The 25279-nt window shown below is 38.2% G+C and overlaps 2 protein-coding genes and 1 long non-coding RNA gene across 4 annotated transcripts; 1 reads left to right on the top strand and 2 right to left on the bottom strand.

Annotated features, from left to right (window-relative positions):
• Positions 1-678: 678 nt before the first annotated feature.
• On the bottom strand, positions 679-3973 carry EXOSC3 (exosome component 3). Its single transcript, XM_042033188.1, has 4 exons — positions 3669-3973; positions 3417-3566; positions 2398-2549; positions 679-968 (listed from the first exon to the last, which is right to left on the bottom strand). The coding sequence occupies exons 1-4, from the start codon at positions 3933-3935 to the stop codon at positions 767-769; spliced, it is 771 nt and encodes a 256-aa protein (XP_041889122.1). The 5' UTR covers positions 3936-3973; the 3' UTR covers positions 679-766.
• On the top strand, positions 3934-11331 carry LOC121667277 (translation initiation factor IF-2-like). The gene is made up of 6 exons (XM_042033731.1): positions 3934-4195; positions 5128-5549; positions 6665-6775; positions 8156-8263; positions 9144-9230; positions 10266-11331. The coding sequence occupies exons 1-6, from the start codon at positions 3934-3936 to the stop codon at positions 10311-10313; spliced, it is 1038 nt and encodes a 345-aa protein (XP_041889665.1). The 3' UTR covers positions 10314-11331.
• Positions 11332-13100: 1769 nt separating this feature from the next.
• On the bottom strand, positions 13101-23839 carry LOC121667064. Of its 2 annotated transcripts, XR_006016900.1 has the most exons (3): positions 23625-23830; positions 17375-17575; positions 13101-13374 (listed from the first exon to the last, which is right to left on the bottom strand). It is a non-coding gene; the product is annotated as an uncharacterized LOC121667064 (long non-coding RNA). The 2 variants fall into 2 exon arrangements; XR_006016899.1 differs by lacking the exon at positions 17375-17575 and having other exon boundaries at positions 23625-23839.
• Between the last annotated feature and the right edge of the window lie 1440 nt (positions 23840-25279).

Below are 25279 nucleotides of genomic sequence, written 5' to 3'. Positions count from 1 at the left end.
GAAGCCCAACATAGCTTTTTTTAGAAATGTTGATTTTGTTAAACATTTAGCAAAGCTCTATGGTATCTTTATACTGTTAATAAAGAAAATAAATCAGTGTCTAGAATCAAGAAACCCATGGCTATTGTTATGACATCCTAATCACTATGCCCTTAATACTACTAGGCAGGCCATCTCTTAGGGAAAGTGATAATGTCACTGTGAACATTTTTTGGTCTTATCTGATCATTTGCCTTAACCACCCTATGATTCTTTTATGTTACACCCTGCAATTTTTTTCTGGTATCCTCTACCTGCATTTCTATTCCCAAATTTCATAATATATTAATAATTTCTTCATGTCACTCTATAAATAGAGCACCTGACCAAAATTAAAGACCTGTGGGATACTTTTTGCTACCCCAAGTAAACATAATTGTTTGAAATGTTAATAACTATAAAAAAAAATACATGCAGTTCATAAAATCACCAGTTTTTTAAAGAAGTCCCAAGTACTTACGCTTCAAAATTCAGAGCTAATGAAAGCATCTAGAGACCATCTTCATATTAGACAGAAAATTCATGAACCTAAACAGGGCTTCATAATCACAAAAGTGAGTCGAAACCAACTCCTTAAACAACACAAAAACAAGCTGAGTGGATAAAGAAGGGAAATGAAGAACAACCAAAGTCTAGTACTTAATTTTAAAAAATGCTTTTAATATAAATCTGAATACAAAAATAACCAAAACAGTCATCACAAACAAATCCTCAAGGTTTTCTCTTATCAGTTCCCTGACAGTTTGGCAAGCGCTTGTTTTCTCTGTTCTGCAGTCATATACTCACAGGCTTCCAAAATATTTACTATAATTAAAGTCTGTTGAACTGTTTTTGCTTTTACCCATATTCTTCCATTCATTCCCAGCACCAGCTCAAATGGGTACAATTGTGATAACTCCTGAATTATTTCACATTTGGGAGCCAAGAGCCTGTGAACAAGACCAAAAAATGTCAGAGGAAGAAGTGCTCACACTTACAGACACCACATTATTACTGACCAATAACTGCAGCAGTATTGCTGTTATGGGAGCTATTTGAGAAACACAGAGATGATCAAGTTGCATATACATCCAAAATAGCAATACAGTATCAGATTTTTAAAGCTCCCCTCGTATAAAATACATGCACCTAAAAAATAAAACAGCTGTAAATTTAGTTCTTTTTTTCTCATTAGATTCAGAAGTAATCCCTGACAAATTTAAAGTGAATTGATACTTTTACAACAATTTTATGATCTAATAAATTCTAAAAGCACAATGTTTGAAAAAATGACATTTCTGAAGTGCTATTTATAAAGCTGACACCCCAGAGGTGTCTTTCAAAACAGGACTTCCCTTCTACTTCAGGCAACAGTATTAGCAGCAATAAACAGACTACTTCATTTTTATTAGATGACAGCATACTAAATACTGCAATATGCCTAGGATTAAATCAAGCTAGAACAAGTATTTACAAAAACTAAAAGCATATCAGGATTTAGTAGTTGTAATATGCTGTTATTTTTTTACCTGCATACAGACAAAATTTGGAAAACAGAATGGCTGCAAAAAGTTTTCATATCAGTTCATGCACACTTCTGCTAGGACATATAAATCAGACAGTTATAGGTACGAAAGAGCTGCTCTGCACCTCCAGATTGCTTATCCAAAGAACAACAAAAACAAACAAAACTCCACACAAAAAGCAACAACAAAGTTTGACTATTGTTTATCCATGTAATCTGGTATTCTTTGATAGTCACAAAAAAAGTCTTGTATTTACATCAGCATAAGTAACTCCAAAGCTCACAATACATTTAAAAGTTTATGAAACAGTTCCTGGATTAATGTGTCAGTTTTAAACTAAAATACTACCATTTTTTAATCTGTATCTTTATTTCAATACAATTTATTTTTTCTTTGGAAGTCAGAAAATAATGTGTACTGATATGCAAAGACCCGTTTAATCAGCTGTCAGCCAAACATACGCCCAAACATATGCCATTAAGCAGAAAAAGGACAATAAGCATTACCAAGTTTTAAACTCCAACGTAGTATGCACATAACTGAAACACTATCCTGAATGTTTGATTTCCCGAGGTCACTAGTTTATTTTCCATACTGCCTTGGCAACCACACCACTTTTTTTAAACAGGTCATGCAACACCATACAAAAGAGCTTCTAAGCCTCTTAAGAGGAAAAATAAACTTTCCTTCTAGGTCAATGTCCATACTCTATTCAGTAAAACTGGTTTAAATGGACTATAAGAATTATACAGTCTGATTTACAACTGCCCACACTGCTCAGAGGAAATAGTTGTGGGAATCTTACCCACCACATTAGACATAAGAGCGACCATTTACATTTGTTAGTACTTACTTTCTTATTAGACCTAAAGAAACTTTAAAGAGGAAGCCATCTTGTCCAATTAATCCCATTCCACTTGATTTTCCACTGCTGTCTATACAGACCATTTCTGGTTCCATGTCTTTATTTGCTACAACGAACTGACCATAAACAAGATCTCCCACCTAAACAAAACAGTGTCAAAAAGCAAAAGTAATAGAGGAAATCATAGTGCACATTTATAACAATTGATAAGCATCCTCTAGTGAGGCCACAAAATAGTTTCAAAACAATAGTGACACAAAACCGAACTGATATACTAGGAATTTAAATTTTCTCTTCTTCTACTAGAGACAGCACCCTCCACAATTATCTTGTACCCCTACTGGAATTTGTAAGATAAAAGGACAGATTTTTTTTTTAATGGAGTTAGATAACTCTGTTTTTCTTAAATACCAAATATTAACTCTTCTTTCTTCAGACTTCAAGGATATGAACAGCCTAAGCAACCTGCTCTTATAATCACTTAGAAGGACAAGAAAAAAAAATATCACACCAGCCTATTCTGTTTTTCTTTACAGTTCATTTTACATTCTGGTGATGGCATTTCATCCGAGTGCAGAAACTGTGGCATGCATGTGCCACACAACCGTTCACAACAGTGCTGTTAGAAACCCCACACAACTAACATTTTCCAGCAGTATCATATGGCATAAAAGCTTGTTTGAAAACCTTAACGTCGGAGTGCTCTTTTGGATGCACATTACTCATGAACTGCATCTGCTGCTGGCAAATGAAAACATGAGGGAAGCTGCCAGCCACCTGAGAGAGAGCAAACCACTAGTTACAGTGCTCCTAAGAAACCTCAGAAAGCCCGGGGCCTAATGGTGCAAAACCCTCCGAGGAGGGCCAAGGCGAAACCATTACAACTAGACCTGCACACCTCCTCTAACATGCAACTTACACAAATACTTGCACTAAGACAAGCTACTGAAACGCAACAGAAGCGCCACCAAACGACGTGGCTGAAGCGCCAGCTACAGGGCACCCACCTGCACGTTTGGCCTGTTCCTCTTCGTGGCGCCTTCGAAGGCCAGGTAGGACAGGGACGCCGGCTCGCTGCCGCCCACATCCAGTCTGAACACATCCCCCGCTTTGGCCGTCACGATCCCTATAACGTGGTCGCCCTTCACCGGCACGTACTGCAGCGGGGGAGGCGGACAGAGGGTCAGGAGAGCGCGGGCGAGACGGGGACAACACACATTCACACACACACAGACAGCCGGGTCCCGCCGCGCCCGTACCCGCTTCTGCTGCGAGTCCACCCAGTACGCGCCGCCGCCCGCGGGCCGGTGCCGCAGCAGCCCGCACTTGGTCACCAGCAGCCCGGCCCCGCTGCGCCGCAGCCCCGGCCCGCAGAGCAGCCGCCCCTGCGGCGCCGCGCCCGCGCTCAGCCGCAGCCGCTCGCCCTCCGCGTCCTCGTCGTAGTGCGCGGGGAGCAGCAGGAGATCCCCGGGCAGCACCACCTGCCCCACGAGGGCCTCGGCCGCCATGCCGCGCTCCGCTGCCATGGCCGCGCCGGCGCAGGGCCCCTCGGCCCGGGCACGGCTGCGCTCTGCGGCCCCGGGCGAGGCGTTCGCGGGGCGCCAGCGACACCCCCCGGCCGGAACGTCCCCCGGCCGGAACAGCCGCGCCCGCGCAATCCACGAACCGCTGGAGCCGGCTCCTCACCGCTCACAGCGCCTCTGCCAGCTGCCTTTCCTTCAGCAGCCCGTCTGCAGCCTTCCATTTCTGCCAGGGAGCGGCCAAGATAGCGTTAGCGCACTTAAGCGTCGGAATTAATAAATACACGGAGTTAATTCTTCCAGCTGCAGTTATTTGCAGGGTTTTTTAATACCCGATTAGACGCTGACAGTAGAACAAACAGCTGGTCAAATTTGAGGTGAACATCAGCCAAGGAGTTTGGCAGGGAGGAGAGAAGATCACGTCAGTTGTGAAGGGAAACTGCTCACAGAGAGAGGGCATTAAAACAATTGGAAAGGATCACAGTGGGTCATCTGGTCCAAGCAGGGTTGTCCTAGAGCACACTGCACAGAACTGTATCCAGACAGTTCTTTAATATCTCTAGATACAGAGATTCCACAAGGTCTCTGGGCAATCTGTCCCAGTGTGTGGTCACCTGCACACAGTAAAGAAATTCTGCCTGTTGTTTAGACGGAACTTCCTATGCATCTGTTTCTGCCCATTGCCTGGTGTCTCGGTGGTTGGCACCACGGAGCAGAGCTTGGCACCTCCCCTTTAGGTATTTATACATATTAATAAAGTCCCTTATAAACCATCTGTTCTCAATGCTGAACAGCCTCAGCCCTCTCAGCCTTTCCTTGTAAGAAAGATGCCCCAGTCCCTCTAGTTATCTTCATAGCCGTCTGCTGGACCCACTCCAGGATCTCCATGTCTCTCTCATGCTGGGGACCCCAGAACTGGACACAGCACTCCAGGCAGAGCCTCACCAGGGCTAAGTAGAGGAGCAGGATCACCTCCCTTGCCCTGCTGGCAATGCTCTTCCTAATGCACCCCAGGATACCACTGGCTTTCTTGGCCACAAGGGTACTGCTGGCTCATGGACAGCTTGTTGCCCACCAGGACGCCCAGGTCCTTCTCCACAGAGCTGCTCTCCAGCAGCTGAGGCTCCAGTTTCTCCCGGTGTTCGGAGTTATTCCTTCCCAGATGCAGGACCCTCCATTTACCCTTATTGAATTTCAGATTATTCTCTGCTCATCTCTCCAGCCTGTCGAGGTCTCTCTCAAGGGTCACATAACCCTCTACGGTCTCAGCCCCTTCTCCCGGTTTGTGCCACCAGGGACCTTTCCGACCAGGCCCTTTATCCCTCCATCGCCTCCTGCGGGCGGCGCTGGGGCCCGCTGCGCTCGCGGCGCTGTTGCGGGGCAACGCCGCGCGTTCGGGCGGGGCCGCAGCCGCGGGGCCGGAGCCGGGGCCGGGGCCGGGCGGTAGGAGCGGGGCGGGCCGGGGGCTGCTGTCCCGGGGCTCTGGGAGCTGCTGCCAGGAAGGAGCCAGAGCGGGGCTGCTCTCCGAGGGAAGGCGAGCGGCTACAGCGCAGCCCCGCGGTGCCAGAACCAGGACAGCGACAGCACCGGGTCCCAGTGACTGTCGCGGGGCGAGGCGGGGTAACGTGCCAGGCCCTCCCAGGGTTCCGAACACCAGGCGTAGGGATAAGCAGCGGGCCCGCCCTGCCTGGAGCGTAGGGGAACGGGAGAGGCCCAGACTGTGCTTAAATGGAGCCCGGGGGCAGAGGTCGCGGGGGAGGCTCCGGGTTAAGAGGGTCGGCACCAGTAAGGTCACCCTGGAGGCGCCGCGAACGCGGAGGATGGGACAGGATTCGCTGCTGTGCCAAGTGCCCGGGCTCTCTGCCCCGCCGGGCCATGGCTGCCCCACACGGATTCAGGCTCCTTGACAGCAAAGAAAGGGTTGTGTTTACTTAAACTGGGCTAGTAAAGTGTGCACAAGGATCTGTGCCTTTCCTAACTATAGAGGGAGTGCTTCAGGCCCTCGCCTTGCATACATATCTTAAAGGTAGCTTTGACAATTCAAACTAAAATCCCCCCTAATTGTTCTCAGAACTACTTGCGTTTTCTTCGGATATCTGTGTAGAAGTTTTCTATGTCGTGTTGTGGTTTTCAGGTTTTTGGTTTGTTTGGGGTTTTTTTGTTTGTTTTTTTTTTTTGTTTGTTTGTTTGTTTTTTTTTTGTTATAATGCACACCTAGAATTAGTCGCCTCTTTCCAAGTGATTTATGAATTATACATGTAAGATGCGGTTTGAGCATTTTTTTCTGCAGTGATTGGTGTAACTGTCCTGTCACTGGAGCTTTTAAGAACTAAACCACTACTGAATAACTTTCCTGTCTAAATTGCAAGCTTACTAAAAAGTAATGTCATAGTCAGTGTTTGGCATCTGAAGCAAGAATTTTTAAACCCCCTGACTTAATTCTGACATTGGTGCCTAATATCTGTTTATTGTCAGTAGATTTAGATGGAATCTCAGTATCTGAAGCAATGCCTGGGAAGTTGCTTGACGAAGGGACTGGCAGAGGTTGTAGAGCATCGGCCAGCAGATCCCATAGAGTATCTTGCACACTGGATTTACAATTATAGAAGAAACTTAGATGAAGAAAAAAAGGTGCATCCAACTTAGGCAAAAAAACATTGCTACAATATAATTGATGCTATTTAATATCTCTTTCATTTTTATGTTTAATTGATTCTATGTTACCGGTGAAATAGAGAATGCTGGAGAGAGCTGAGCTGGAACAAGAACGGGAGGCAGCCATAGCTGAACTTGAAAGGTTAAAAATCCAGGAAGAAGAGGAGCGGAAACTTGAAGAGCAACGTCAGGTTATTATTATTTAATAATAGATAATTCTAAGCAGCATATGGTGCTGTGGCATCTTGGAGTACATCTTTGTGTACTTCTAATAGCTGCATAATGACTGATAAAAGTGACATAATGCAAGTATTTTAATCTCACTTTTCTGAGTAAATGAAATTATTAGTCAGCACATGGGTAGGAAAACTTACATACTAGGCAGTAAAATGTTATTAAAAAATGAAGGCTGTTAAGGTAAAAAGCAGCCAATTTAGGACTTATGTGAGAAGTAACTGAAAATATTGTTTGGGCTTATAATATCAGAAAAAAATACAATATCTGTGTTTCTAGCCATTCTTTATAAAGACATCATGTGAATTCAGTGTTGTTGTGGTGATGTTGATGTGATCTGACTGCACTTTTTTTGTATGGCTGACTTTCATGATGTTAAAATCAAAAGCTTAATTTTAAATTTATGCTGATCACATTAAGCCCAGCTCTGGTGTAAGATGCATTCATTTTATTTCACTTGCGCTTACAAAATTTGGAATTTACTGATTTGCAAACCAAAAGTAATGTGCTTAAGGGTTTCATGAGTGATGTAAAATAGTAAATGAAAATGACAAGATTGTGTCAAGAGATAATTCACAAAGCATTAAATAAAACATTTCACATAAGCTGTGGGTAAGATGTTGAACAATGCTCATATTAGATGCACTTTTTTTTTAACCTAACTCAGTTTTGGCCATAGTCAGATACTCAGGCAAGTTTTGATTTTATGTACCAAAAAGGAATAGAAAACTATGACCATACTTCTAGTTACTCACAAAATGCAAGAGCAAACAGTATTCTCTAGTGTTGTTGAAAGTAAATACTTAGATCATGCAGTTTCTGAAGTTTTGATGTAATAGGGCTTAAGTTCACAATTAATAAACACTTTCTGTTAGACATTTCCAATTGTAAATACTAAAGGTTGCTGATGGGCATGATTTATGTTAATGACATTGCTTGCCAAATTTTTCTATAGATTTGATTCTATATTGATTCATCCATCTGTGCTAGATATTACACAAAGTATCAAAGAGCTCAATCCAAAGGATAAGAGATAACTAATACAGACTGATAAAAGAGCATGTGTAATGAGACAGTATCTGAAGTGTGTACACTAACTTCAGTTAATTGTTTCTTCTTCCTCTTGGTAGTAAAACCTTTTTATCCATAAGAGTCTCAAAACTTTGAAAATGTTGAGCCAGATGATACAGAAATGACTTTGTTATTAACATAACATTGCAGCTGTAAAGTTTTTATTTACAATTTCAGTTATGAAATACATTGTAAACAATGTGGTAAAAAAGATAAATGTGGGGGGTTTTTTCTTCCTAATTTGTCCTTTTTTAAACTGTTTGCAGGCTCAGCTGGAAAAAGAGCGTGAGGAGTTGGAGTTGCAAAAAAAACTTGCGGAGTTGGAACTGCAGAATAAAGAAGCTGAAATGCACTTGCAGCAGGAAGATGAAGAGGTTTAAGCCAATACTTAGTTGGTGGTTTGAAAATACCATTAATCAACCATTTTTTCCAGATGCTGGCATCAATTGCAAAACACAGAGCAGAAGCCCATGAGTGTTGGACTAACACATAATTAAAAAAGCAAGAGTGTAGTTGGGGGGGAATGTCTAACACATGGCTTCTGCAGTCTGGGTTTTAGACTTGAATTCTGGCCAGAACAGAAGTTTATTGCAAATATTCAGCATAAGGTCAGCTTAGCTGATGCTTCCACATTCCTTGGTGGTATTTATTAGAAAATTTTATAAAATAAGCATGTCTAATTTAAATATCAAGACAGTAATGCTTTACAGGGTGTTAGCACAAAGTCAACTTACTGTATCTGGAAAAGGAGCTGTGTTTTAGAATTGCAATGCCTCTGGCTTCTGATATCTTCCTGGTGTATGGGAATTTATACTAATATAAGAGTGTGTGTAACGATATCCATGTTTATGGTCTTTTAATACTGCTTCAGTAAGAACATACATGGATAATTGGCATGTTTATCTCCCTAAAGCTTTTAAAAGTGCGTATTTCTTAAATTTTTGTGGAGCACAGAGTATTTTAGAAATATCGAAGTTTTTAGAGCACTCTTAAAATACTGACAAAATATAATCATAGGAAGATGAGAGTATGAAAGTGACAGAAAAAAATGAATATGTAAAAATTTTAAATTGCTGTTAATTTAAAAAAAAAAGATAAAAATAGGGTTAAGCATACAAAGACCATATTCCCATATAGTAAATTTGTGTAGCACTTATCTAAAGTATTATCTTTATATTAACATGTAATGTCATTTTAACACATGATTTCATGGCATGGGACATTTTAACTGAAAACTAGTTTTCATTACCACAGGAAAATGAAAAGACAATACCTGACGATATAGATGGATCTGGAACACCTACTTCATCCAAAGCTGAGAAGCCAGATGAGAGTGAACAGGTAAGTATTTAGAAAGAGATTATAAATTATTGATTCTTACAGATCTGCTTTTCTGTGCTGACCTATCAAAAGGTTAAAACTGTTGGTGGCTCTCCCCTGTGGTTTTAAGAGACGGTGTTTTGGCCACAACTTCCAAACTGCCCATAGCAGCACTCTGGTAGGAGTCAAGGCATTCTAAAAGACTGTGGTGCTGGCTGACTATATCCTCAAGAGTTAAAACACCCTTTTGTATTCAGATATGTTACTGACTAAAGCATGGATGTACTCAGAGAGGAGGCAGCCTTCCTGTGCTGTGTGAACCATTATATCACTTCATTTCTGACTAAATCACTTCATTTCTGGTACCAGTAGTGTAATTCTAGCTCAGAATTTATGTTGTGATATTAATATGCTTTGTACTTAGGGTTACTTTAATAACAGCCTGTTTTATTAGTGTTCTCTGTATAGATTTATGAAAATACTTGTGATTGTTCTTAGGGTAAGGTTTTCACTGGTGTTTTTTCCACTGAGGTAAATCAGATGAGTATGCAAGATCTCATATAGCCCAAATTTTTATAATTTCCTGATAATTACATATTAAAAAATATTCTTGAGTCTTTGGGCATATTTTATGAGTTCTTTAATAAACAAATTGCAAAACCAGAAGTGAAAATGAGTAGTGAGTAGTAAGTAGTACCTGCTGGTTCCTACATGTGCCAGGTTTTCAGGCCTAAAGGTGTTAGATTACATTGGCTTTTGGGGATGTTTTTTTAGGTTTTACAGTGATGTGTTTGCTACAAATTAAGAACAGATTGATAAGATATATAAGCTTGTACTGTTGATTCTGCCCTCGAATCACAGTGCTTCATCCAAATTTGCTGGATTTCATAATAGAAGTCTGGTGATGACATTCATTGTATTCCACTGAATGGAAGAATACATGGTTATACTGATAAGTACCAACTTGTTTATCATGGGCAGTTTTGTCTGTTTTCCTTTTTACAAAGTTCAGTGAATGCTGGTAAGTCATAGAATTTTTTTGTTGTCATTTTTCAGAGCCAAACAGATCTCTCAACAGTAACAGAAGAAGAAAGTACCAACTGACCTGAAAGCAGTAAAAATATTTTCTACTCATTACTCGCTGATCCTGAAGTTTAGTATCTTGATTTATGTATTTTATAAGTAGAACTGATTTACGTACCTGTTTCTCCAGTGTCTGTTTTCAAGGTGTTTGTATAAAGTCTGCTAATTCTGACACTGATTCTTCCTTTTTGTTCTTAAACTGTAGCTAGCATGGCTGACTTGAAGGAAGAAAATTGCAGTTGAAATGAAAGCAGCAAATATTTTTTCTACTTATTGCATATCTAAGTAACCATAATAAATACAAATATAACTAATGTGTCTATATTATTTGAGGATCGATGCTACAATATAAGTTGGATCAGTATTAAATAATAAAATAAATAAAAGAATAAAATATTACTGAAAATTATTTTCCAAGAATTTGAATGGTTTTTGATAGAAAAAGGGAATGCTGTACAGATTAGAAGATGGAGAGAGTGTTCTGGACATCAGACTTGGTGCAAAAATCCAATCAGAAGATTTCCCAAATATATTTGGAAGAGATAAATTTAACTCTGACTCGGTAGACAGATGTACTAGATCTTGTCTCTTCAAAATCATAAGGTGGTCTTTGTAATATGGGGTGTTTGCTCCAGGCTTTATTAGAACCTTTTTTGGGTATTGTGTGGTACTAGGTGAGCTGCAAGTGTCTGCATGTCAGTTTTGATTAGTCAAGGTTTTAAGCCTTTTCTGCATTTTTCTTGAATTTGTAAATCAACAAATTAAATCTGTGTTGTCTACTAAATATCATTATTATTTCTCAAAACTTCACTTCTAAAAATCTGGAAGAATATTTAGCTCTATCCATAGTTATCTATAAAAATAAATTTTATAATCCTTAAAGATGCATTTTTATAAGAACAGATGTTTGTAATCACTGGTATCTTGATATAGGTTGTCAAGAGTGTTCTCTGTCTGTTTGTTATAAATGGAAAAGACATCAGCATTAAGAAATCCTGCACTTCAATAAAATGTGCCTTTGCATCTCTGTCTTCTAATACAGGTTAGTTGGTCATGGCCGATACTGTGTAATGAAAATGCCTTTCATTACAAAATCAGTGCATAATTAATGCATTCACTGCATTCTTCAGTTTTGGGATGAAAGAGATTTTTCTGATAATTTCACTTCAATTTTTTTAATAGTATCACTGACTCTAAGGGGTTTGCTATCCTTGCCAAACTGTTAAAAATATCTATGCACCCAACATACAAAGGACAATCACATAATAAATGGTTTCCTGCTCTGAATAGCTGGTTTTGATCATGTAGATCAGACTAAGAATAATCCTATCAATTTTTAAAAACATAATAACTATTGATTTTTCATACAGTAATATATTATTTTTTCTCTTAAAGTACATTTATTAAAAAAATCCTCTGCCCATTTTATTGCTACATTGCTTTTTGGATGCTGTTAATAACCACGTCTTACATGAGTATCCTTAAAATCAAAAGAGGAAAATGTCATTACCAGGTGTAAATACTTAGAAATGTTTGTGTAACTTTTGGGACAATGAAAAATGGAACTACTTTTGTGACTAGGTGGTTAGGCTTTGCTGTCTACATTTATTCTGCCTGGTACAGGTTTGCAATTTCTATGATAGTCAAAACCTTTCCTGTGGCATGAATACACCCTTGTGGCTGATGTTTCAGTAAGCAGCTTTTGGCACAGTTTACGATTATATTTATTAGTAACAGTTACAACAGAATCCTGTAAGGACACTATTTGATACCACAGTTCTAATTACACCTGCATGCACAGGAGCTTCTGATGACAATCTCAAAAGGGTGGAGTAAATGGATAAACATACGGAGTTTCTCTTTTAAACCACTATTTATAACTGATTCTTAATTTTTAGATTAACATTTTCAAAAATTGGTAACTCATGTCCATTTACACTTAATGTCCAGTCACGTTGACCGTGAAAATTCCAACCTCCGTACAGCCTTCAAAATGTAAGACACTATTTTAAAACATGCTAGAAAATAATTCTAATGATGCGTTGCTTTCATTTTTTTAATCTTTTCATTCTATTTGTATCTTTGTTTGATTTTTTTAATAATGTGTCCACTAGAGTGCATCCTAAATAAACACACTGGGAACTGTCAGTTAAAGCCCATGGAAACTACAACTTCTGTTTGTCATTTTGTTTCAGCTTATTTTTAACTATGACTTTTTCTTTGTGGTCCTGCAGTCCATATTCCCCACTTTCTTTCAAGATAGGAAGTTTTGGATGGAAACTTTTATCAGAAAATTACTTAGCAAGGGTCAAAATAAAGTGCTAGATTCCAATTTACCTCTTTCGTTATTGTTAGGTACAGAAAACATTTGTTGTTAAAATGTTATTTGTAGGAATTCTCATTTTTTTCAGGATTTCATGTGCACAGACCTGGGGCATTATTCCCCTTCTACAGCTTTATAGGAATTCTTATCTTGGGTATGGGACAAGAGGTAAACAGTTCTTGGCTCAGTGCTTTCTTAAAGTGCAAACCTGCCTATTGGTAACTTGCAAATGTAGTTCACAACAAAGATGACTTCTGCCCGAGTGTCTGAACTGGGAGGGAAATTAAGGCAGCTTAAAATAATTTTTTACCTTCTCTTTCTGAACTTTCACCTTCTTTGGAGTATAGCAAGCTAGAGCCTGGAGGAGGAGAGATGACTATTTTAGTTACTGCACATGATGTGATTTCAGAAGTGTTAACACAATTTAACCGCTGCATAAAATGTAAAGTTGTATGTTGGGGAAAAAAAAAAACAATTACTAAATGTAACTTCATCTATGGCTTACACTCCCTTTGAATACATTTTTATGGAATGAAGAAAATAGAATTCAGAGACAGATGATGGAAACTGTCACTGAAAATAAGGTGCTGAATACTGACAGATTTATGAAATTGTAGTTTTTCCTTTCTTCAGAGTAAGAGCAGTCCTGTTCAGGCCATGTCCAGATCCTTCAGAGAACATGCTGATAGTAACATGCCCATTCACAGCTGTTCTCATTCCAGCAATACTGAAGCACAAGGATGAAAACAGATATGAAGCCTAGAATAGGACAAAATGATTCAGATTAACTATCAGTGTGCTCACAGAGGTGAAAACCCAGCTCTGCAGTGTGAGAACCTTCTCTTGCATGGAGAAATATATGTTGCAGCAAGCACATTTTAAAGTTATCTTTTAATAGAATAGGTTTTATTAAGTTTGCAGTCCCCTTTATGATGAATGGTTTTCCTTCAGAGTCTAAAAGAACTAACTTATCTTTTTGTAAGCAAAAGCTTTTTACAGTAATTTGCTAATGGTAATGGGAGCCAGATGAACTAGTCTGGATTAAATGTTAAATTGAATTCCTCTGAACTTCGCTAATTCAGCTTACTCATATTTGAAGTCAGCTATTAATTGTTTTACTTCAAAGAAGTTTTTCCTGTACTTAGGTTAGGAAAAGAATAGTGTTTTCTATTGACTACAGCTAGCAAAGAGAGTCTAAGCCTGTTATTTGCTGATAAGGACTGATGTACTTTTTAAAATATCTTACCAGTACACTTGTTTGATTTTTGGTTTTGTTTTTGAGGTGTTGTTTTTTTGGGGGGTTTTGTTTGGGTTTTTTTGTGGGGGAGTTTGTTTGCTTGGTTTTATTTTTTATTATTACTTATTATTATTTTATTATTACTTATTATTTATTTATTATTACTTTTGTTTGTTTTCTGGCACTACCATTATAGACCTTCATGCAGTCATTGTATTTTATACTCAGGTATTTGTTATAATTCATACAATAGAAGAAGTTACACTATTAGCAGCATTTGTACAGGTATTGGGCTAATAGTAATGGAAGAAAGGCCAGGTGGAGAGGAAAGTGCCCTTTTTTTGAGCTGTCACAGTGTAGCAGAATTTTTAAGAAGTTAAGCAGAAGACTCATTCCCAGAATTGGAAGTTCTCAGATGTATATGCAGCTTCAATACTGTGGGTCTTCCCTGTTAAATTGCACCTCATAGAATCATTATCATTAACCAAAATCAGTGTCTATTTTGGATGAGAATTTTTGCAATCTATACTATTTGTTATTGTAAATAAATTAGAAAATATTACATCATGAAAAATTACATTCATTAGAGCCTGTCTGAAGATACTGAGTGCTCCCATTTTTTCTTTAATTGCAGGTCATCCAAAATCAATGCCCAAAAATTGAAACCATTTTATTATTAATACTGGACATGTTTGTTTCATCACCTAAAAGTAAGTGCACGTTCATACTGTCAAGTAATGTAATGAGCAGAGAAGGTTGCCATTTGGTTCTTGTTGATTAATCTTTTTTGAGTTATCTGGTACAAAGGCTCCATTGACATTTCTGTACTGCTGCAGTAATATATGCTTCACTGAAAATTCCAAATTTTCCCTCCTTACTTTGCATCCGGCACAATTTAAAATTCCAATGTACTTTATATGGTGATGTGAAGCTTGGATTTGATTTAGAAATAAAAATTGATATTTAGGCATATCACACCAAAATTATCTGAATTGTAGCTTCTCTAAGGGCATTTTGAAGGTTTAGGAATTTTTAAATGAACTCTCCAAGGAGATTCTGCCACTTTCTCCATGTAGTCATTCATGGATCTCAATAGAAGTTGATATCATAAAAGTTTTGGGTTTTTCTTCCCATAATCTTGGGAAAGTAAATGTGAAAAATGTGACTTTCATTTGATGCAAGAACCAACGGGTGTTTCAGTTCAGCAAATTATTTTATTTAGTGGTCCCTCTATAATTTAGATGTTGTCTAGCAGATTCCAGATAAAGAAATTGGCTTTTCCTGGGGGAGGAGGAGGAAGTATGTTTGAACTTGATTAGTGGTTTGGTTAGTCTGTTTTTCTTAATGAACTGAATCATATTTCCAGCTCCATTATAGAGCTGATTGGTTTTGTTGTTTTGTTTCAAAAAAAATTGAGGCAAACCCTTGTTTGGTGCACTGAAGATATCTTCCAAGGATCTCAGTCTTGGTCTCCTTGAAGTTGCTGAAAATGTTGTGGTTGAAATCGTAAGAGGATTGAGCTCTCAACTAACATGGAATTCTACCTCTGAGAAGCCATCTCCTCGTTATTAAACTTTTAATGTACTTAATATTAAAACAGGAGAGAATTGATTGCCTCAAACTGTATGCAAGGCAGACATCACAGAAATAAAAAGAGATTAATTGTGGGGAGGGTTGGAGAGAGGAAACATTCAGATAATAAATCATTCCCATTTCAGCAGAGGGGCACTGCAGCTCTCTTTTGCTCCGTTTCAAGTCACATTCCTGGGAGTGTGTTAGGCTTCTCCAATCATTCTGCTTAATTTCTACTCCACCTCTTGGATGTACTTTCTTCCAGAAATGACTGGCTGCACACAGACACACCTGTATTTGGTTCATTATCTTAAGCAATTGCGGTTTTGCCACTGATGTGTTTAGTAGATAAGTTTAAAAAAATGTTATTTATTTAGCTGATAATTGTAACCCTGGAAACAGGATCTGTTTGTTTCATTGTAAGCCAGGCTGCACTGAAAAGTTACCCTTAGGCACTGACACCTGAAAATTTCTTGGGCTGGGGCTGCGGTGCAGTTCTGAGACAACTGTTCTTCAACGTTTTTCGGTGGGCATATGTATCTAAGAGGAGCCTATAGCAAAAATGCACCAGTGTTTCATAGCAAAAATGCACCAGTATTTCATTTCTCACTTGAACTTGGGTTAACTGTTATTGTATTTGCTTGTATTTAAAAACTATTGAGTCAGATTTATTGGCAAGAAGTATGAACTGTGCAAAAACTACGACTGATCGTATACTAAAGCACTATACTGAAACACTAACTATTCTCTTATCTCAAAAGATCATGTGTTTATAGGCACCTTTTTGCCACTGCTCACATGTAGGCTGCTGTTAACCCAAGCATGTTTTCCCCTTACCCTTCTTATGTGACTTTTCCAGGGGTTTTTTTAGCTATCACTTGGAAACTCAGCATAGTTACAATGTGTGAATGTGTCTATAAATTTGTCCAAGCTTTGCGTGGCACAAAAAGTCAGGAAATACAGCCAGACCTATATATCTCTATTTCTATACATTTGGTCTGCCTCTTGACAGAGTAAAGGCAGGCTTCCTTATTTTGGTGCAGTTTCTTCAAAAGTCTCTCCAGCAGCTACAGCTCTCTCATTATTCTGTGACTACGAGAAAGTTGCCACTTTTGTCTGTGCTAAGCTCATGCAGCTGGCAGCTATACACCAATATTCTTTTTCATACTTCTTTAAATCAAAGGACCATCTAACCTTTAGAAAAAGATCCACTGACTTCTCTCAATTTTGCTTTGTCTGGTAGGATAAGTAAAATCCTAGTTTTAAGTAAAATAAATTTTATTGCTTACAGTATTTCATTGTTGTAAACACCATAAAAATGAAATCTGCAGCTTTGAATAGGTTCAAATAACTGTGAACTCAAAATCTGGAAATGAATTTCATATTTTAGTTTCTAAGGAGATCAGGTCTGTGCTTTACTGAATTTGCTGGCAGGAGTCCCATTGAGTCCTAGTAGAACATTCATGCCAACTGCGTGGGAATATCTATATGTGTCTTAAAAATAATTACACATTGAAATAACCTTGCTGCCCTTGCCTCTAAAGACTTACAGAATCCCAGTGAGATATTTTATGGTACTGCAGAGGTGGAGAGGGAACAAACTAGAACTGATTACCCAAAGCCTCTGACTGTTGCTCTTGGGATTCTAAGCCATTGCTAGCAAATGGGAATAATTTAACAATAAGCTGCAGTATAAATTTGCCATTAGTTTTCTCATTAGCCAAGGTTTCTAAAAATACAGAAAAGAAGATATCTGAGAGGAGTTGGCTTATGCTAGGTGCCAATTTCAATACCAATTTTCAAAAGCAGAAAATGGTATGCTTCACTTCACTGGCTAAACCTTCTAATATGTATGAGTCAAATGCTTTTTCTTCTCAGAGTCAATAGGAGTAGTTGATAGGTTTTGATTGTGGCAGGTCTGCTCTGGTCTCTGTTTTCTGGCTGACTTACCAAACTGCCGAGAGGCCAAAGGCAACACTGGTGTTTAATTACAAGCAACAGAGATTGTGGACATAAGAAAGAAGCAGTAGCAGGAAACCTGTAAGCTGTCAACCTCAGAAACAGGAAAGAATCCTCTGCATAGAAACACAATCAGTGATTGGTATGAATGTAGGAAATTAGGGTGCTCCTTAAATTGATTAGTAGGAAAACCTGGAAGAGGGAAAAAAGAAAAAAAATCAAGGGGTAAGAAAATATTGGAGTAGAAGAAAGAGATAGAGATAAACCCTAAGAGCAGCTCTTCCACATGTTTAGCTATGAGCTGTTACCTGTGGGTAGCCTATATACCTATGTAGGGTAGGGTTTAAGGTGGTAGGGAGAATAGATCTGTCCTTCTCTTTCCCTGCCTGGTAGAGCTGCAGGCTTCAGTTTCCACTTAAAGGACTAAAACCGTCTTCTTCCTTGAGATGATCTAGTGTTGCTGGTTTATTTTCTGGAGTACTGAGATTTGTGCATAACTTGAATACTCTCCATTGCAAAAATGAAAAAGTTATTGATCTTAAACCTTAAGAATAAAATTTGAAATTTATAGTCTTAATTCACGTTGCAAACATGATCAAATTCAGGAGGTTTGTTGGGGCTTTTTTTTTGTTCGTTCGAATCATTTTTCATGTTTTAGTACAACAGGTAAGGTGTAAAATTCTAGATACTGATATTTCTCATTGCTAAAAGTATTCTTGTTGCTAAGGGTCAAAGCAAGATTGTAACACATCACAAGTCGAGCTTTCTAGCTTGTTTTGGGGCAAGGGAGTTAGAAGAAAAAGAAAAGAGGAAGAGTATCATAATGAAACTGTGAGATGGCAACTATGTCTATAAGCCAAAAGATCTTTTGGTGAGATCCATTTTTCATTCCATATTTTGTCTGTGAACAGGAATCTGTTGATTGTGTTCTGATTGTTGTATGAATTTTTCTATAGTACTATTTATGTCCTTGTGTTAGTTGATGCTACATACCCTTCATCCATTATCTAGTATCCCCTGTTTAGACAGATGTCTAAGAATGTTTTTGGCTGTGTTTTATTTCAGACTTGCATATCTGAAACTGCTGAATGACCAACTGCAGTGAAATCTTTCAGACACAGATGAACAATAGTAATCTTTGCTGGTTGCTAATGTATTTGCCCAGGTGAAGTATGTGAAATTGCTACTTAAGTGGCAGCCTTCCCAGTCTGGATCAACTGTAGCGACACGGTCAGGTTGGAGGATTTCTGAAAGATGTGACCAATCAGTTAATTTAGTTAAGGGTTTCCTGCAGACCTCGCAGCACCAGTAGAGCATTTGAGCTCTGTAGCAGTGATAGCAGGAGAATTTCTGAAAAGGCTGTGAATAACCACGGGTAGGAATCATGGCTAAAATGAATCTTGGATGTGTGCTGTATCTTTTTCTCCTGATAGCCATACACACTTAATTCTGGAGCTCACAGCATGGTGTAGTTACTTTCAGTCATGTAAAATGCATGTAAAATTATGCTATGCATTATTTACTAGATTAGTACTGAGTGTTTGAGTAGATGTGTGCCTGTATCAAGCAGTTCAAGTATGTAAATATTTTCTTTGCAAGCATAGAAGAGGTACATCTGCAAATATTGGTTATTGTTTCACATACACTGTGCATATGGGCAAGACTTGTAAAGGGTTTTGGTCCAGAAAAGTAACTACAGTTTTATACCACATGAAGGAAAAGTATCTTCTGGTATTATATTTCGAAAAAGTCAAAAGTGTCTGAATTTAACCTAATGTTACTTGTCAGGAAGCCAGAATTAACGAATTCCACAACTGTTCTTGCAGGTAGGTTTCTGAAACCTGACTTCATGTACTAAAGTCAATATTTGTTTCAAAGTCCAAAGACCACCTGTACTGTAAACATCTATGAAACACTGCAGCAAAAACTCTTGGGTAATAGCTGTTCAAATGCATCAGTCTGTTTCCTAAGGCACTGAGGAAATCCTAATGGTTTACATATATACACTAATAATGTCACAAGACATGGGAGAGCAGAAGATCGTACAGAGCCCACACTGCTGGAAGCCAGCTGAAGTTCCCTGTCAAATTGTTTTTGAGATACAGATCTATGGCTGTAATGGGGTTTAGTCTGGGCAGGTGATCAGACCTGTCCTTAACAGCAAGGAGCCCCAGCTGCTCCCTCAGAAAGGAGCTGTGGCTGTGTGTGGATCTCATGTGTGGTCACACCCCATGCAATTGAAATTAAGGGTTGTGCTTTGTTACATGCCAGATGACAATCTTTCCCTAGCCAAACAACTGACCTTAGCAGCTGGAAAAACATCCACTGAAAATATATAGATGGCTATTTGTAAGGTTAAAGGGAGACCATTTCTAATGGAAGAATTTTCCATAGCTGTCCAAGGCATAACTTTTAACAATGAGTGGGTTAATTTATTACATTTACTATAATGGTTTATGAGCAAAACCCTAAATCTGTATGTTGTACAAATCACTAAATCTGTATGTTGTACACTGCCACATCTGCAAACTGAAACTTTTAGATGTGTGAGGTGAATATGAAACAGAGCTCTTTCTTTCCCTTCTACCCTCTCATCATTTGGGAGGGATACAAAGAACTTGTGAAGCTGTCTTAACAGGCCTTGACATAAGCATGTAACACAAACAAATGCTTGTGCATTTCTCTAGAGAGCTTAAACAGGAAAACTGCCAAAGACTAAAGGCAGATATACCAGTATCGTTTAAAGCTGTTTAAATGAAGCAATAGCAACAAATCAGTAGATGGAAAACTTTAACTAATCTTGTTATTTTTGCACCATTTCTGGTACAACAAGGCTTATTTATGAAGACTGATTAGAAAACAGGCTTTTTAATTTATCATTATCTCAGGGTTGAGATATGAACTGCTAGTACTTTTATTAGGTGAATAAACAGAAAATTAATTTGTATTAATGTCTGCTTAGTTCTAAAGAAATAATGCTTCCAGTGAAATTAACACCAAGATACATTTTAATAAAAGCCCAATTTAGCCCCAATGTAGCTTTAATTATTTCCTAAGAAACTAAAAGCTGCCACTTCATGTATAAAGGCCTGGCATATATTACTTTAAGACATGGCCATGAGCAACCTGTTCAAGCTGGTCCTGCTTTGACCAGAGGGTTGGAGTAGAGACTGTCCAGCCTCAAACATTGTGATTCAATGAAGTGTAGGAATAGAGAATTTGAGGTCAAACAGATACAAAAAGGACAAGCAAAGGGGTGAGAAGCAAAATGAATTATTTTCTCTGACATTAGTAATGGAAGAACCTGGAGAGTCTTCTTAGGAAATGGCAGGGATGGCAGATGGGAGATGCTGCAGAGGATCTCTCTGAAGCTGCAGTTATTGTGGAATGAGTTACATAGAATGCATACCAAGACATTGCTCTGACTGGAATTGGTATTTACTCAAAAAGTCATTAAAAACCCTCCAGAATGAAAGAGCTGAATTACTTATGCTCACGTGCAGAGGTCCAGAGAAGGTGAAAGGTGATATGAAAGAATAAATGCCGGGTGATAAACACCCATCTCAAGGCACACACTACCTTCTCTCCTTCTACAATCATGACTTTTTTTTCTGCTCTGCAATATTTATTTTACCCTGAATGTTCATGGGCCAGTGAAATCTACACCTGCACATTTGAGAGGCCTTGAGGTACGCTCATTTTTAGATAATTCTAGAGGTGAGAGTTTTGAAGCAGGTGCGAAATGAGTCTTGAATTCCCGGTGTTCAAACTCTATTGCTTTGATCAGGTTTTTCATTCTTTATGCAAAGGAAATAAACACATCTTGACAAATCTTCCTTATGTTAACTCTAAAAATGAAACCACTACCTCCCCCTCAGCAAAACGTCTGGGCTAAGTCAAGGCTTTTCAGCAACCAACCAAATAGCCTTCAAGGATATCCCCATGAGTCTTGCAGAATTTATTGCTTATTTCCAATAGGAAAAAAGATGGACTGCAGTAACTCCTTGAAAACACATTATTTGTATCATGCAAGCTACTAATAGTAAACAGCAAAAATGAAAGTGGTATTGAAGTAGTTTTTTTAAACACCTGGAAAACTGTTTCCACAGGCATTAATTAGGAGTGAATTCCTTACATGAAGTGAGAATAAAATAGCAAAATAAGAAATTTAAACTGTTAGCCTGTTAAACAGTTAACTTGATAAAATAATATCAATAAATAATATGGAGATAAAGGTGAGAGAACAGAACAGACGTGTGTTTAAGAGAACACTTTCCTACATGTTGTTTATATCCATATTTGTATCCAGTATTGCTACACTTAAGCTTGTTTGGGTTCTTTAATGTGGTGGAATTGTAACTTTAAGTTACTGTAGTAAAAGTGTGTGATCTCTACATATCAAGTCATTATCCTCAGCCTTTGAAAGCTTTGATAAGAGAGACAAATTACACAGCTTGAGAAATGGTCTTTCCATAACTGATTCTAGTAATGCAGAATTTCTTCTGAATTCCTGATTCAATTTACTCCTCACTCAGAAGAAGTCACCCAAAAGTTACCATGGTGGTGAAACAGTATGAGTGAAGAAGCTTCCAGGGAAAACATGATTCTTCTGCAGCTGAAGTGAGGATGCCCAAGTCTTAGAGATACCTGCTTTCTTCTTTCCCTTTCTGCTGTCATAGTGTTTTGTCTGTAATTTATTAGCTCAAACTTGTTTTCTCATTTCTGCGGTTATCATTCACCCATGTAGGCTCCATTTTCAGTGGTTTATAACCCAAATGGGATATCAGTAGTGACAGGTAGGGGGATGGAAAGGAGCAAGTAAAAGGAAAAAAAAAAAAGAAAAAGGGAAATGTATTTTAACCAAATGGATATAAGCAAGACAAAATGAGGGAAGGGGAGAAAGGCAAATAGGTGTAGAAAAGAAGAAAATTAGCAAGTAAAACAATCTGATGAGAAGGAGAGGTCTAGAGTCAAGATAATTTGTCAGTCATATCTTTCCAGAGAATCAGTACCATCAGTAGCAATCATTCATAAAACTTTCTGTCAGTTAAGTTTTGTTTACTTATTTTCAGGGCTTTCTCAAGGTTGCAGTAAATCCATGCCTTCTGGCAGGTGTTTTTTATATGAACTAGAAGAGGGGAGGTCTTTCAGAGCCACTGTGAGTAAAAGCAGCAAAATTACAGGATGGTGCCAAATATGAAGACTCTTACAGTCAATAAAAAGATCCTCAGTGCTATTCCAGTGGTTTCAATTGACATTATAGACCATACAAAGAAATACAGAGGGGCACTGTTGTTTTCCAGTCATATTTTTTCCTGTCTTTAGCCTCATTTCAAAGCACAGGAGTCATACTAATTTGGAAGATTTTATCGGTAGGTATCTTTTGAGTAAAGATCATGGAATATGGTAAAAAGATAATACAATAATGGGCAATATATGAATTATAAAGAGATTTACAGAGAAACTTTATTAGGGCTCAGTCCAGGTGAGTATGGCTATAAAGTTAATAGAAAAATTGGAATCCTGTTACTTTGAGTGATAGTCATTATCAATAAAATGGAATAGGGAAAAATGTAGTATCAGTCATTCTCTTAGTATCATCCTATTTTATTTTTTTATACACAGAAGGGGTATGCCAAAAAGACATGATGGTAAAGCACTATCTTACCTTTTTACAAATATTTAAGAAGTCAAATTGTGTGGGAAGCCAAATTAAACATTACATAACCTTACAGTGTTTTAGCACTGGTCGCAGATGTCGTAGAAGAGAACATGCTGAGGTGCTTCATGGCCATAAAGCATTATGTGTTGCACTTGATAGTAAAAGCACAGCTGGAAGAAGTTCAGATTGGAGGTTTTACACAGGTTAATGTGAAATGCAGCTGGGCAACATTTCTAGAGTGCTAGCACAAGAGAGGCTTTTTAATGAAGGGTGACCCTCCAAAGGTCTCAAGGACCAATGCATTTAACCAGACAGAAGCAAGTCCAAAAAGAAGAACTCTGGAAGCAAAATAAACAATGGTCCTGCAAACTCATTCCTCATGTACATCAAATACTTGTGCTCTTCAGCATTTTAAGAGCTTGTGGATTTTTATTTTTATATGTGATAAGAAGATTATGTGAGAGGCCTGCATTCCACTTAAGTGTTACCTTAAACCCATGAATGCTGATTCCCAAACTACAATTTCTCTCCTTAAGTGCCATTGAAAACCAAGAAAAAGCAAAAGAGAGTGGAACTCACAGGCTGATGATATTCAGTCTTGTCTGCTTTTGTTGGATGATTGTTTGTAGAATTAGAAAACTCTTAATATGTACAAAAAAGCATTTTTGTCAGAGTTGTTTCATCCATTCCCATTCTGTCTCTTGGTGCCTCCATAAGGAGAAAGCAAGCATTTGCGTTTAAGAATGAGCGTTTATCACTGGTGTTATTTTACTTTAAAAGTTAATATAATTTTTAAATGTTACAGATTAACTAGGCTTAATATAGTTAGTTACTCTTTGGTTTGTTTTTTTTTTACGAATTCTATTTTTCTGGGTGGTGTTAATGTGTAATTTATTCAGACTGGGATAGGATCTTCCTGTCAGTGGGGTGATCACAATTTATTCCAGAGGAAGCTGTGTCTCATAACATGTATCTGATGTGTGAATTTGTGCATTTTCTTTAAGTGCAATTAGTTCTCATCATTCCGTGAGGTGAATTTTGTACAACAGAAAACCAAGAAAAAGTATTTGAAATGAACGATTCCATGTCAATGATAATTAGAGAGGGGCCAATGCTGCAGCAGATTACTGCTGAACATTCACAGACATTGGTTATTGTTTTCAGGAATGTAGGCAGAAAGTGAAAATTCTAATGAATTCTTACATAAGTATGTAGCAATGCAGAAATTTGAATCCAAGGAACCATCTTGGGGAATCTTAATAATAATACTGGGTAAGGATTTGAAGTAACTAAGTTTTTAAACTGAAGAGTGATAAGGATTTCATTTTTTGGACAGACCAGTGCTTTGGTCAGAGATTGAGACTATAATGGTTTCTGTAGAGGAATGAAAGACAATTACACCCGTTTGTAATGGTGCAGTAGTGGTGGGCATTTTGTGGATCTGTCCCATGGGTACATTTACTTGGTTTTTTATATACTGACTTAAAGACACAAATACCCACAAAATGCCCTCTGCCTTCATACCTGGCATGCCATCAGCATATTCCAGACATGAGCCATCTGACTAGAAGAAATTTTCTGCAGCAGAACTGATCACTGAGTACTCAGATGTGGCAGTTATTATATTTCTAAGGGTTCTGGAATATAATATGAGAATATGATACAAAAATATAATTGAAATGGACCTGAATTAGTAGAAGAAAGGATAGGGGAAAAGAAAAGCAAAGGATGAGGGGTGAGCTCTGTGTAGCAGACTGTGAAGCAGCCGTGATGCTAGATCTTATCAGATGTTTCGTCTCTCAAAAGTGCATGAAAAATAAATGAAAATGAAGAAAAAAACTCACCAGGGAACTCTACTTCTTTAGAGATGAAAAAGTAAAAGGAAAATATGGTTATATGATGCATATGCATCGTATATACGATCATATATATATGCAGCATATATATGCATCATATACATATGATGCAAACTTCTTCCAGTGTTTCCTTAGGAAAGACATGCGTTTACACATTTTGTATCTATCCCTGTAAAACCACAACACAGAGTTGGAAGTACACCATAGATCCGAGAATTAGGGGAGAGACAAAGAGAAAAGCAGCTGACCTGAGCTGTCACTAGCACTCCTGCTTTACTTCGTGCTCAGTGGAGCTGCTAAGATAACCAATCTTGCACAGGTTGGATCCAGAGTGTTTCCAAGAACTGAGTTAATTAGTGAAGTATCCTAAAGTTAACT

Source organism: Corvus kubaryi, unplaced genomic scaffold, assembly GCF_017639235.1.
Source record: "Corvus kubaryi isolate FWS band 111438036 unplaced genomic scaffold, C.kubaryi_AGA036_p1.0 37357, whole genome shotgun sequence".
NCBI lineage: Eukaryota > Metazoa > Chordata > Aves > Passeriformes > Corvidae > Corvus > Corvus kubaryi.
This window is presented reverse-complemented; position numbering and strand designations above follow the sequence as displayed.

What these genes read in the sequence shown, in the direction of transcription:
- LOC121667277 (XM_042033731.1), top strand. Translation starts at nt 3,934, where the DNA reads ATGGCCGCGCCGGCGCAGGGCCCCTCGGCCCGGGCACGGCTGCGCTCT. An exon ending in TAGCGTTAGCGCACTTAAGC is followed by an intron (nt 4,196 to 5,127) that starts GTCGGAATTAAT and finishes ATTGAATTTCAG; the next exon opens with ATTATTCTCTGCTCATCTCT. An exon ending in AACTTGAAGAGCAACGTCAG is followed by an intron (nt 6,776 to 8,155) that starts GTTATTATTATT and finishes AACTGTTTGCAG; the next exon opens with GCTCAGCTGGAAAAAGAGCG.
- EXOSC3 (XM_042033188.1), bottom strand. Translation starts at nt 3,935, where the DNA reads ATGGCAGCGGAGCGCGGCATGGCGGCCGAGGCCCTCGTGGGGCAGGTG. An exon ending in TGGACTCGCAGCAGAAGCGG is followed by an intron (nt 3,567 to 3,668) that starts GTACGGGCGCGG and finishes CCCCCGCTGCAG; the next exon opens with TACGTGCCGGTGAAGGGCGA. An exon ending in GGAACAGGCCAAACGTGCAG is followed by an intron (nt 2,550 to 3,416) that starts GTGGGTGCCCTG and finishes TGTTTTGTTTAG; the next exon opens with GTGGGAGATCTTGTTTATGG.